Source organism: Labeo rohita, chromosome 9, assembly GCF_022985175.1.
Source record: "Labeo rohita strain BAU-BD-2019 chromosome 9, IGBB_LRoh.1.0, whole genome shotgun sequence".
Taxonomy (NCBI): domain Eukaryota; kingdom Metazoa; phylum Chordata; class Actinopteri; order Cypriniformes; family Cyprinidae; genus Labeo; species Labeo rohita.
The window spans coordinates 20,132,447-20,147,123 of NC_066877.1; the positions used below are offsets into that span (position 1 = coordinate 20,132,447).

The 14,677-nt window shown below is 34.2% G+C and overlaps 1 protein-coding gene across 5 annotated transcripts in view; it reads right to left on the reverse strand.

The window, feature by feature from the left end:
* il1rapl1a (interleukin 1 receptor accessory protein-like 1a) overlaps positions 1–14,677 on the reverse strand; it is a 128,748-nt gene that overhangs the window by 16,838 nt on the left and 97,233 nt on the right. For all 5 annotated transcript variants that reach the window (XM_051119549.1, XM_051119548.1, XM_051119550.1 and 2 more), the window contains one exon: positions 10,520–10,594. In XM_051119549.1, coding sequence (XP_050975506.1) covers positions 10,520–10,594 — 75 coding nt within the window. The remainder of the gene's footprint in view (positions 1–10,519; positions 10,595–14,677) is intronic.

The following is a 14,677-nucleotide window of genomic DNA, read 5'->3' on the forward strand; positions in this document are numbered from 1 at the left end:
CCAAAAATTAAGCTTTGATATATTTATGGTAGGAAATTTACAAAATATCTTCATCGGACATGATCTTTACTTAATATCCTAATGATTTTTTGGCAAAAAAGCGTGAGTTTGGTGGGGGGGTAATTGAGAATGAATGACTGGATATGACTGGTTATGTTCGGCTGTGATTGGTTCATGCGATTTATCCCGCCTTTTGAGTTTGTGCTTTGTGTTCGCAAAACAGTCTGAATACACAAAGTAATGGTGTTAATGGGAAGACAAATTTTAAAAACTAAGTAAAGAACTTACACACTTATATATCATCACTTTGTCAAGTCAAAATAAAACGTCAAATGGCCAGAAAACATGATGTGAGGTTGTTGAAATTAAATGTACATCTTCGCATCTGTGACCAGTGCGTTTCCCGAGCTCTGATGACTGATGATCCGTAAGTAAGTTTATTATGAAAAAGAACAGCTGAACATCAGTTCATAAGTAAAATATATAATAGTTCAAATAAAATATATATTTTTAAATTGTTACTGCCTTGAGTCATTATTTTGGAATAAATGTAAAATGCATTAAAGATTTAAACTTAGTTTTAATAAATAGAATAGTCTATTAACTACATTGTTAATGTAAAATACAATATAGATTTTTATTCTGGTTGTAACCAAGAAAATATGACTAGAACATGAATTTACATTTAATTAAAAAACCACTGGTATATGTGACCCTGGACCACAAAACAAGTCATCAGGGTAATTTTTTTAAGATTGAGATTTATACATCCTTTGAAAGCTGGATAAATAAGATTTCCATTGATGTATGGAAAATCTGAAATCTGATGTATGAAAATCTGGAATCTGAGGGTGCAAAAAAAATCAAAATACTGAGAAAATCACCATTAAAGTTGTCAAAATAAAGTTCTTGGCAATGCATATTACTATCTAAAACTAAGTTTTGATATATTTATGGTAGGAAATTCACAAAATATCTTAACTGAACACGATCTTTACTTAATATCCTAACGATTTTTGGCATGAAAGAAAAATCGATCATTTTAACCCATGTATTGTTGGCTGTTGCTACAAATCCAGGCTCACATCTATGTATTCTGAAACATGAATTAAAAAGAAACAGGTCTGGAATAACACGAGGGTGAGGGTGAATAGTTAACTATTCCTTTAAAGGTATCTTTTAGTATTTGAATTTAATAGGACTCTCTTCAGTTTCCCTCAGCTTCTAAGCGCCAGCAACAAGGACTGTGTCTTCAAATCCCCAAAGAAAAGATAATAAACTCTGGATATCTGACAAACTGCCAGGACAGACACAAATGAGGTGTTTTTGGGCTGCAAATCTGATTTGATATGATTATTCTTTCGAGCTCAGTCTGGGAAAAGAAATAAAAATGGCAGTTTGTTCAAGTATGTGTAACTCCCAACAGTTTGTAGATGATTGACTGAGAAACGCTCTGTGTTTGACACGTGTGAGTGTGTGTGTGTGTGTGTGTTTAATACTCTTCTTTTCTGAATGCAGGTGAGTATGAGTCTGTTAACAGACTGACAGGTGGTTTATGTATGGTTTAAGCTATGCCTGAAACTAAAACTCAGCAGAGGGAAGGATGGGTGTTGTGGAATGTCAGATGAAAGGATTTTGTCTTACTAAAGTGAAGGACAGAAAGGACAGAGATCAAACAATTTAGAGAGATGCAGGGGATACACAGTCAAGGGTTAAGCATCAAAGAGCACTACAAAGATGGATTCAAGTAGAGAGTGAAATGACACTTTATTTGTTGTGTCTCTATGCAAGAACAGGTAATTGGTTACATATGCCATTTATCTCCACATCTACATGAAAGACTTTTGACTGTCTGTGTCCATTATTCTGTTACTCTGGCCAAGAACAGCCAACTTAAAAATAATGTCTGCTTTGAACCTGACACTCTGGGCAATCTAATTATTAGTTACTACTAACAAAAAACAAATAACTGATAAAAAACCCACTGGAAATGAATTGTACCCACTGCTGTCCCTGGTCCTACACTTTTAAACATAAAGGTGAAGGTTCTTCACAGCGATTCAATAGAATTCAGTCAAAGAACCATCTCTTTCTTACCTTTTTATAATCTGAAGAACCTTCTTTCGCCACAAAGAACCTTCTCTAAAACAGAAAGGTTCTTCAGATGTTAAAGGTTCTTTATGGAACCATTTAAACAAAAAAGGTTCTTCTATGGCATCATGAAGCACCTTCATTTTTAAGAGTGTAATCCCATGGAAAAATGCAGCGCAGACATTCTGCTAAATCTCTCTGAACGAAAGTCATATGGGTCTGGAACGACATGAGGGCAGGAAAATGATCACAGAATTTTGGGTGAACTTTCCTTTTAAAGGGCATGCCAAAAATTGGCAGCACACGAAAGGTCGTGGCGGCTCTAACAGGGTCATATGCACGATTAGAAACCGTGGCCTTGTGGACCCAAAATGTGGGACAAAGGACTCTGGATTGAAGCGAACACTTCAGAATAGAGATAAAGCGACCTCTCCGTCTAGTCGTTCTTCTTTGGCGCTCTCTCTCTTTCTCAAATTAAGCTGAAAATGTATGCGCTCAAAAATGTGAAGCGGATAACTAGGTTGCTGCTCATTGGCTGTTCCGATCCCTCATTTGCCTACTGCGCATTACATACAAATGTTTATTAAACAAAGATTAGATTTGAATTAGCAAGAAATGGCATAAAAAATAATCATTTAATTCATCACTTAATCCACAGCTGTGGCCAGATAGCTGCAAATGGGCTTGTAAACCACAAATATCTGGTTCCAGGCTATTTAGCCCAACAGGAGAAATGCAGCTTTTGCACACATCCACTGCTTTTGTACTGTTCCTTTAAGGATATCAGTGTCCAATCTTACCCAATAATAAATTGAGATGTTTATTTAGAGAAATGCCCTCATCTCCCAATGGTTGCTTAGCAACAACTGTATTATTTTGGGCAAGGGTGATTAATATTAAGAAGTGTTCTCTGAATACCTCTGCACAAATCCTCCCCACTTCTGCGTTAACGTACGTGTGTGTGTGTTTCTGTGTGAGTGTTCTGTGCCATCTGTGAGGAAGCAAAGCAAAGACACACAGTGAATACATTTCAATTAAGTTAGATTATGTTTGGTTAACCCTCATGTTCATATGAGATTGACTTTACCTTTTTTGTTGTTTTTATGACTCAAAAGCCCCGATGACTCACATAAATTAAAACAACAATAGTAGTTATAAAAATAACAATAGGTTCATCAGCTAAACACAATGCAGTAGGTAGATTTATTGAAGCTTTTTAGCCACACTTTTAAGATTTAAAAAAACAAAACAAATACAATAAAAGAAATTAAAATAAACAAATGACAGGAGTGTAAACAAACAACGAAAAAAAGTTAGCATGTGAGAATTCATTGCGTTTATTAATGCTTTGTATCTGGGTTCTCTGAGACTCCAAACAAAAGTAATGAAGCAATTTTTCATAAAGGACGGTTGATGCATGTTATCAAGCTGAAATTCTGTTTATAATCAGATCTTGTAAGATTAGAACAAGCAGTGGAGTTTCAACCAGATATTTCAATGTTTATTGGTATATTTTCAAGCCCTTGAGGGCTCAAAGAGCCCATACAGAACATGAAGGTTAAGATGAGCTCTCATCAGTCCAATTCAATATATACAATACAGACAGATAGTCAAGTCTTTCCTGCATTGTTCCTCTTTATCCGTTCATCTCGGCTGGCAACTGCATAGAGACACAGGAAGAAAGGTCACCTTTTTTCCCTGTTTCCTTGTTGAATATGAGTCAGCCCAGTCTCTTTCTGTCTCATTTTTCCCCCTTTTCTTTCTTTGTTTGTCTGCGATATTTGAGTTGTGCTCGTGTGTGTGCGCACACACATAGGTGTGTGTGAGTGCCCCTGTTGTCATTAATAATGTTTGGATGTGATGGGTTCACACACAGCACACTCTATCCGTCTCTCTCTATCCTTCACTCATCATCCCATCATCCCATCCTCTCACATCATCATCTGTTCCGCGTCTATGGCAGGGAGCATGAAAAATGATTTCGATAGCTCATCTCTCATAATAAGCATGTTTATAGCAAAGTAATGGCCATATACATCATACATATCACATAGCATTACACAGCAGCATCGACAAATGCTGGAAATAACTAGTATTATACCAACAATATCCTCTTACCTGCTATATACTTATAAAACTGCATGTGTTTAAGTTTGCATGTGTGTGTGTGTCTGTATCTGTGCGTGTCCAATAAGATTTCTGCAGGAAGTGCTCAGCGAGGAGCTATTCCCTCCTGAAACGTCCTAAAAGCATTAAATATTCTTCCACCAGCTCAGAATTCTGTCTCCATCTCTCAGAACCTCCTTGCATGTTCTTTAATGCTCTTCTTTCCTTCTAAATTGCTCGCTCTCATTTCTACTGAAGCTCTTTCATTAGATGCCACTTACAAACCACACCTGTATGCCACACATTTCAGATTTTATGGAACCAGTATGTAATTTTTAAAGGATTAGTTCACTTCAAGACTAAAAATTTCCTGATAATTTACGCACTCCAATGCCATCCAAGATGTTCATGTTCTTTCTTCAGTGGAAAAGAAATTAAGGTTTTTAAGGAAAACATTCAGGGTTTTTCTCCATATAGAGGATGTCATTGGGAATCAATGGGTTGAAGGTCCGAACTGCAGTTTCAATGCAGCTTCAAAGGGCTCTACACGATCCCAGCTGAGGAGTAAGTCTTTTCTAGTGAAACTATTGGTCCAAAAAAAAAAAAAAAAAAAAAAAAAAAAGGTAGAGTATGGCGAAAAAATCTCATTTTCTCCTCCAACTTCAAAATCATCTCTTTCCAACAATGATTTTGAGATCCATTTTTTTCTATTACAAAAGGTTCAAACACTCACTGACGCTCCAGAAGGAAAAACCATGCATTAAAAGCCGGGGGTGAAATCTTTTGAACAGAATGAAGATGTGTACATTTTTCTTATTTTGCCTAAATATCATATTTTTTCACTTAGTACTGCCCTTCAGAAGCTACAGAAGATAAGACAAAGACAAACTTATATAAGACAAAATAAGTTACATTTACCCTGATCTTCATATTCAAAAAGTTTTCATCCCCCGGCTCTTAATGCATTGCGTTTCCTTTTGGAGAATCAGTGAGCCTTTGAACCTTCTGTAATAGTTGCATGAGTCCCTCAGTTGTCCTCAGAGTGAAAAGATGGATCTCAAAATCATACATTATTGGAAAGGGTTCAAATGCACAAAAATGCTGGAAAACAATTTGTGGGACCTGAAGGATTTTCTGAAGAACATTGGGCAGTTTAACTGTTCAGGACAAACAAGAGGCTCATGAAAAAAAAATCAGTAAACAAAAAAAACAAAAAAAAACACAGCTTTGGATCATTCAGGTAAGAACACAGTATTAAGAATCAAGGGGATGTAAACTTTTGAACCGGGTCATTTTTATAAATTCAACTATTATTTTCTCTTGTGGACTATATGTAAACATCTTTTATGTGAAATATCTTATTTAGGTCAGTACTAAATAAACAATAACATGCATTTTGTATGATCCCTATTATTTTGATAAAATAATTAACATTTTTAATGACACTGAAAGGAGGGTGTAAACTTTTGACTTCAACTGTAATTAATTAATTTATAAATAATATTTTACTTAATAGGTGAAATCAGCTATTTTTCCTACAAAAATAGAAGTTTCAGACATAAATAAATTAATAAATAAATAACATTTTAAATATATGTTTAAATTAATTTCATAGTGGTGACCTAAAAATATATTTATTTTTCTTGGAGCAAGTCATTTTAAGGTGTAGATCATGTTAAAATCACATGATCAGCCAGAAAAGACTTGTTTTATTCCAATTATTATATACTTGTACTCAGAGAATAAGAACAATAGAATAAGAACAATTGACTGAACACTGAAAACCTTTAAATGAAGCTAAATCCTTGCCACCAGGTGTCATTAAAAGTCTGAGACGGCATAAAAATATGATATTCCTTCACTACAATTGTAACTTAATTTAAATTAAAATTCCATTTAGGTTCTCATGTTTTTCAACTGAATTAAAAACTCAATTTTCAGCCGAATTTAAAAAGAGAGATGAAACGGAATGGTTTCAGCAACAATTAAAACACAACAAAGTTTCTTCTCCATTGGGTTCTATTATACTAATTCAGCTAAACAGCCCACAATGCACACGCCGAATAAAAATTGCTCATCATGTGGTCAGTGTGTCTCCAGTCGATGAGTGGTGTCCTGCTCTCTCTCTGCTCATTCTGAAGGCAGAACATGGTCAGAGCCGCCACAATATGCTCCAATCTGCTCCTGTTTCCAACATGCCTGGATCCAGAGTCTCCGCCAAACAAACAGACGCGGCTCCATCCACCGCATACATACACACACACACGGTTCAGTTCGATGCACACGCTAACAAACTAGTGCACATGCGCGAACAAGCGCATCTCTGTCCGTAACATATATTAAAGCGGACGGTATGCGTGTGTTAACATGCACAAGGAGCTCGGATCAACACACACACACGCACACAGCGAAATCCAAAAGAAGGCCCACTGAATGTTTCGGCACCATATGGAGCGGCTATTGTTGGGAGACAACAGCAGATAATTAGCATAGAGGATTTGCATTTATGAGAACGACTTCCATTCAGAGCGTAAACAACATAGCATCATAATGCTGACTATAGCAGCTATCTGTCTAGCAGGGGAACTCCTTTCTCAGGCGTTAACACACACACACACAAACACATACACAAATGCTGCTGCTGCTGAGTTAGCGCATAACTGCATGGCATGAGTTTAAACATTCTCGATGAGTCTCTTTTAGTAACAGTTTGACGTCTTTTCAATAACAAAAACAGTTCACACAACAGTTGAAACTGTTTTGCTTGTGTTTTTGTGAGTAAATCCATTACAATGACTTTCTGTTTTGCACAAACACAATTCAAATACATAAACCACACCGGCTGCGTTCAGAATAGAATACTACCGTACTGCTTACTCTGCAGTATACTGCATACTGCCTATTACAGTATTTCCAAAAAGACAGCATGCAGTGTTTCACTATAATAAGAGGAAAATACATGGATTAAAAGTGAATTGTGCCCATTATTTGCATGTACTTTCTGCTATTGCTCTAGCACCCAATTCAGTAGCTAAATTTAAGTGCTGTGTTGAGCAGCAGTGTACCACAATTGGGGATTTTTAGCTGGGACTGTTGAGCAATTGGCTCTTTAAAATGCCAAAAGTGCACTCTGCTGCACCAAACACCTGGATATATGCCCGGTTATAACGCTCTTCTACATAATTTCATCATTATTTGATGAATTAATTGCTGCCATGATCAATAAAAAATGTTCATAAACATCTCTTTAAAGTAGTATTCAATTTACTGCCAGTTTTTTTATAAGCAGTATGCCAAACAAAATGTTATTGTCAGCGTTATTTGATGCAAACCTTAATTGCATCAGATAGCACTGGCTTTTGTAGAATTTGGTGCATTAAACTATGCATCATACACAGAGCCATTTCTACATTTATGATGAAAGAAATTAATTTTGGTGAAAGAAATTAAAGCTTTTATAAACAATGCATTAAACTGATAAAAATGACAAAAAAACGTACATTATTATTAAAGATTTGGTAACACTTTACAATAAGGTTCCATTCGTTGACATTATTTAACTATATGTATTAGTTATCGTGAACTAACAATGAGATATACTTTTTATAGCATTTATTAATCTCAGTTAATATTAATTTTAACACATAATGCATTATTAAAATCCAATGATATATCTGTTAATGTCATTTATCTGTTAATATTAATTAATGGTAATGAACTAACAATGAACAGTTGCAGTTTTATTAATTAACATTAACAAATATTAATAAATACTGCAACAAATGTATTGCTCGTTGTTAGTTAATGCATTAATTAACATTAACTAATAAACCTTATAGTAAAGTGTTATTTTAATTTCTAGATTTCTATTTTAAATAAATGCTTTCCAACTTGCTTTTCAAGACAGAATTCTGGAAAAAAAAAGCATCACAGTTTTCTCAAAAATATCAACCAGCAAAGCATATTCAACACTGAAAATTATATATTTTTTTCTTGCCCTAAAGATCAGTATATTTAAATAATGCTGGCTGCTCAAAATTAATCTTTGTTGTAAAATTCATCTAACTGCATGAAATAGCACTGGCTTTTGTAGAACTGGTGCATTAAACTATGCATAGAAATGAATGCTTTTATTTATCAACGATGCATTTAAATTTATACAAATTACAGACTTTGACAGAAAAAAAGATGTTTACATTATTACAGAAGATTTCGGTCACATTTTATAATAAGTTTCCATTTGTTAACATTAGTTAACTACATTAGTTAACATGAACTAACAGCGAAATACACTTGTAAAGCATTTACTAATCATATGCATTATTAAAATCCAAAGTTATGTTTGTTAATATTAATTAATGGTCATGAACTAACAATTGTAGTTTTATTATTTAACATTAACAAAGTGTAATAAATACTGTAACAAATGTATTGCTCATTGATAGTTAATGCATTAAGTAACATTAACTAATGAATCTTTTTGTGAAGTGTTACCAAGATTTGTATTTTCAATAAATGCTGTTCTTTTGAACTTTCTTTTCATGGAAGAATTATGAAAAAAGTATCAGAGTTTCTACAAAAATATCAAGCAGCAAAGCATTTTCAATGAAAATTTTTTTTTTTTTCTTGACCCCCAGATCAGTATATTTAAATACTACTGGCTGCTCAAACTTCATCTTTGTTGCAAAAATCATCTGACTGCATCAAATTGCACTGGCTTTTGTAGAACTGATGCATTAAAATATTCATCATACACAGTGCCATTAATGAGTAACATTTTTTATTTTTTTATTTGTTTGAAAGAAATGAATGCTTTTATTTATCAAGAAAAAAGACTTTTACATTACTACAGAAGATTTTGGTAACACTTTACAATAAGGTTCCATTTGTTAACAACATTAAATAACATAAACTAACAATATTAATATGTGACCCTGGACCACAAAACCAGTTTTAAGTGGCACGGGTATATTTGTAGCAATAGCCAAAAATACATTGTATGGGTCAAAATGATCAATTTTTCTTTTATGCCAAAAATCATTAGGATATTAAGTAAAGATCATGTTCCATGAAGATATTTTGTAAATTTCCTACCACAAATATACCAAAACTTAATTTCGATTAGGTAAAATTAGATCTCAGTTAATATGAATTTCACCATTTACTAATGCATTATTAAAATCCAAAGTTACATCTGTTAATATTAATTAATAGTCATGAACTAACATGAGCGAACAATGAACCACTGTCGTTTTATTAATTAACATGAACAAATATTAATAAATATTGGAACAAAAGTACTTCTCATTGTTAGATAATGTTAGATAATGCATTAATTAACATTAACTAATGAACCTTACTGTAAAGTTTTACGAAGATTTCTATTTTAAATGCTGCTCTTTTGAACTAGCTTTTCCTGAACAAATTTTGAAAAAGAGTTTCCTCAAAAATATCAAGCAGCAAAGCTGTTTTCAACATTTCAAAAAAATTTCTTGACTTCCAGATTAGTATATTTAAATGCTGCTGGCAGCTGAAAAGTAATCTTTGTCATCTCAGAAATAAATTACTTTTTAAACTATATTAAAATGGAAAACACATATTTTACATTACAATAGTATTTCACCATATTTAAGTTTTTCTTGTATTTTATGATCATTATTGTACATGATCAATTTTATGCCTCGGGTAGAGTAAGAGACTTTCAAAAACTTAAAATACAAATCACTGACCCCAAACCTTTAAATGGTAACGTACATTGATATAGTGTTTAGCACCTAGCAGAAGCACCATTGGACATTACTGCCCCCTAAAAAAAAAAAAACAGTGCCCCCTCAAGATGCCCTTGTCACTAGTTATTTTAAGAAGCAAGTGATAAGACAAGAAAATAGAGGATTTCATTCAGAAACACTTTGGTGCAACTGTTTTAATGTTTAATTCAGTGAGTGTTCTTTCTATTTCCATTTCTAATCCAGGTTTGTGCAAACATTTTGGCAGAACCTTCAAAAAGTGAGTCAACCAGACAAATCGTGAAAAACCATGATTGATATCGCCTCCGGTTCTTTTGCCACCCTGGAAATAGAAGGTCAAGGCAAGTGCAGTGCATCATGGGAAACAATATTCCACGCAGTGTGCTTTGGTACTATACTGCATATTTGAACAAATGTAGCAGGTCGTCCGGGTAATCCATGCATTCAGAAAATTTGCATACTGCGCACAGCATATCACATACTACATTCCTTCAAAAATAGTACATGGCATTGCGAACAACCCCCCACCAACCCACCTCCTAACACACACGTACACAAGCAGAAGCTGTTCTTACCGAGCTGCACGTCCATGGTGAGAAGCTTGTTTTCAGAGGGAAAGAGAATCCTGGGGGGCTCTTCAGTCAGAGGAGCTGAAACACACACACACACACACACACAGAGCGTTATTTTTACTAAGTGACATCAAGCACCTCTGATGAAGCACACACTCGCTCCCTCTATCTGCCCACACGTTCGTGATTGGATGAGTAAACTCCAGCATCTCGCCATCAACATCTCAGCGAGAATTGTCTTGGTCTCCCCGGTGCTCTCGTTTCTGTTCTTCTTGACTTTTTTTCCCCTATCCATCAATCCTCCCCACATCCCTCTCTCTCCAGATCTTCCTCTCCCCATGTGGGCACGATGCTCCAAATTCCAGCTCATTTCCTCCGAGTCAGAGGTGTGTTCGTGTCTTTCTCTCTGGTGATTATGCTGACTGTGTTTGCTCAGTTGGCTTTTCTCAAGCACAGGATTGCTATAGGTAATACTACACGCACCGTGGCTGCATACGTGTGCGTTTGCATTCGGCTTTATGTAACTCTTAAAACTCGAGGATGTATATTTGTGTGTGTTTGTCACGGCTCTCGATTGGTTCTGGGTTGCGTGTGTGTGTGTGTGCGCGTGACGTGGGGGGTGCACTTAATAGACAGCGAGCTGGTGGAAGTTTAAGCCGCGCGATCGCTCATCCAAAATCCAATTTTCACTCGGCGGAGGAAAGCGCACTGGCCCCTCCCGACGGATTATTCCGGGTGACTGACGGATAGCAAACAGCAAATTAATGAATTACGCTTCCGGAATATACACATCTCGCTGCTGACCCATGCCGCACATTTCTCTGTTAAAGTTGTAAGGGAAATGGACACATTAGTTCACTAGAAGTGGACGGTATGACAAAACCTGTAAATCACAGTGTAAAAAAATAATATCATGGTAACGGTATGTTTTACAATGTAGCCGTATGATGGAATTTCAAAATAAATAATGTTAGTCATGTCGTAACGCTTGCTTCTGGGTAAGTATATTAACAATTTTAAACTTATTTTTAATGAAATAAAAGTTGCACTTTTTAATCTGAAATGTGCTGAGACTTATATTCTAAAGTGACTTGTAGAAAGCAAATTAACATCAAGCGCAAAGTGCACACATTTAGATTCGTGCTGAATAAAAGAGGTAACTGAGCATTTTTAATTGTGCATTTACCATATGCCAGCCTGGTATTTTCATTTTAAATAAATTTGTTTTTGGGCTTGACGTTTATAATAAATGTTGTTTATAATTAATGCCACTGTAATTTGTTTTCCTATACTTACATTATTTATTCCTGTTCTGTTCTGAAAACCAATAAATTTAAAGTATTTGTTGTGGAGTGAGGGAATTACAAAGTTTATAGTGTTTATAATAATCAACCTTTTTATTTTATTTACCAGTATTTTATATTACTGGATATCAGTGTTGGGAAGGTTTATTTGGAAATGTAATAGGTTACAGATTACATGCTACTCTATTTAAAATGTAATAAGTAGTGGAACTTTTCAATTATTTTATTAAAGTAATGTAACTTATTACATTTGATTACTTTTCTAAATTTCTAATATTTTCAACTGTTAATCATTTTTAAACATTTAAACCAGGCAGAGTTAACCTTTTAATAGCATTCAACACTGATTACTGTCTGACTTTTAAAGTCTTTTATCACTTTAATTAAGATTATAATAAGCAAGGGATAATATACATCTTTATTTTGCCACAACAACTGGCTGGATGTACATTATCCCACTTATTACAAATTACAAAAGTAAATAATTATACACAAAACACTGATCTGAGCTGAAATATTTGAACGCAAAGCTTCCATGAAGAAATTAAGTCACCGACTTAGTTTGCCCGGATGAGTCTGAGTTATTTGCTTTTACCAGTTGTTATCAGGCAGTAACATACATTGGAATGTCATGACCAATCAGAATCAAGCATTCCACAGAGCTGTGTAAAAATCCAGAAATTCTTAACACCTCTTATTTACTTTGAGATCATTCTGAGGTTAAATACAGATTTAAAATCAGAACAATAAATAGTTTAATAGCTGTGATACTGGTTTTGAAATCAAATGTTTGCATAGTTATGACAGGAAACACTGGGATCTAACAATGCCTTGGAAAAAAACAATCTTAAAAAATAAAGTATATGCATAAACCCAAATAGGAAATAAAACAGTTATCGAATAAGCATGTGTCCTATTCTGTGTCCTAAACTCCTGAAACGTTGGTGTTTGATTTTAGAGCAGTCAATGCAATTTATGAAAGAAGTCAATTAAATCTGTATGTAGGTGTGTGTGTGAAAAAATTCAGATGTAACCCCCTTTGTAATCATTATCATTTTCAAAAGTAACTGTAATTTAATTACACATTTTTTCTCAACAACTTTAACTAATTACAATTACATTTATTTTGTAATTAAATTAGGTGATTTCGTTACATGTAACTAGTTACTCCCCAACACTGCTGGATATAACAATAAAATGTTACTTATACACTGATGCAACTTATCTGTGTGTAGGGCTGTCAAGATTTCTTGATTAAATGTGAGTACTTGATTATAAATTTTCCTCCATTGCATTTTCCCTGTGTCGATTAACCAGCAAAATACCAGAAGTGGCGCATTCCACAGATGAGAATCCATGAAAAGGATTATTAGACCGTTTTTTTTAAGGCTGCATGAAACATTAAAGCCATTTAAAAATCATAATTAAGCACAGTGCTGCTGTTAATTCACAAAGGCTGTGATTCAGTTAAATGAATATATGCGCTGTGGGTTTAATATTCACTTTATTTACATGCGTGTAGGTTACCTATGTGCGTGTCAGAGCGACTTTGTTCAGTAAATGCTGCTCCACACAAACTGTTTCATTTACATGTGTGAAGCATCTCAGACTCCATCTCTGCACATTGCTGTGATTTTGGGTTTATTATAACATTCATTTGGGAATGCAACATGTGCCATTGCACCAGATTTGTAAGGTAAATCATTTATAAACATATGCAAACACAGGAAAATACATTAATATTTTTATCGCGATTTCAAAATAAAGGTTTAAACTCTCACTCTTGAGTTTACATGTTTTGAGGTCCACATGTTTTTGTTCAAGAAATGGCAGTGGCTCTATTATTTCTATCATAAAGAAGTGGCCAAATAAAGTGGACAACTGAATTAAATGTTGTTTAGTCAATATTAAGTGAGGATTAGATTGCACTTTAAAGTATAAAAACAATCGTCAGGCCTTTGGCGCCCTCTGCAGGCATTTGATATAATACATAATGTACATAAGTTATGATTATATTGTTTTATTACATTATATATTTTAACAGTTTTATGCTTATGTTAAAATGCTTAAGATGCTTTTGTGTTAGTTTTGTGATTAATTATGTATTAAACTGACTAGAAATATAGTGCGGTTGTATTTTTCTTGCGCACCTCGTGGTGCGTGTCCTGCATATCTACATCTCCCCATCACTGACAGAATTTCATTTGAAATGTTCAGGCAATATTACTCGCTTCTCAAGACGGCCACCGACAATCATATAAGCAGAGCTCTTTAATTGCACTCTAATCTCTAGTCAAACGCGCTCAAGCCACTGTAGCCTAATGTAAAATATTAACTAGGCACATCTTAACATTTTAGGCAAGTAAGTATTATGTCATAAAATATTTTAATAAGACACACAAATCACATTTAACAAAAAGACATTTAAGTTTAATTATAACGGCAGTTTAATCCACGATTATTCAAACAACGAACAAATTATACAGTGAGAAAAAATATTTACATTATCAAAGAAAATCACCGAACTCAGTCTAGCGTGAGTGTAATCACTCTAAAAAAGCTCCAGTTATAATAAGTGAAACTTTCTGCAGTGTATGATGAATGAATCTCTTATTTACATTGCATCTGCACTGTTTTTTCCGATGAGAAAATTTGCCAAAGTGCACTGACCAAAAATATGTTAATATTTAGTAAAATCCATTTAAATAACACAGATATTAAAGAAAAAATTCTTGAACTAAAATCACAAAAACACAAATATATATTGATTCGCATACAACGCTGTCTTCATTAATTTGTATGTTCATCTATTAGAGCTTGGGCTGTTTAATATTAGTATTTTGTCTAAAATCCCCCA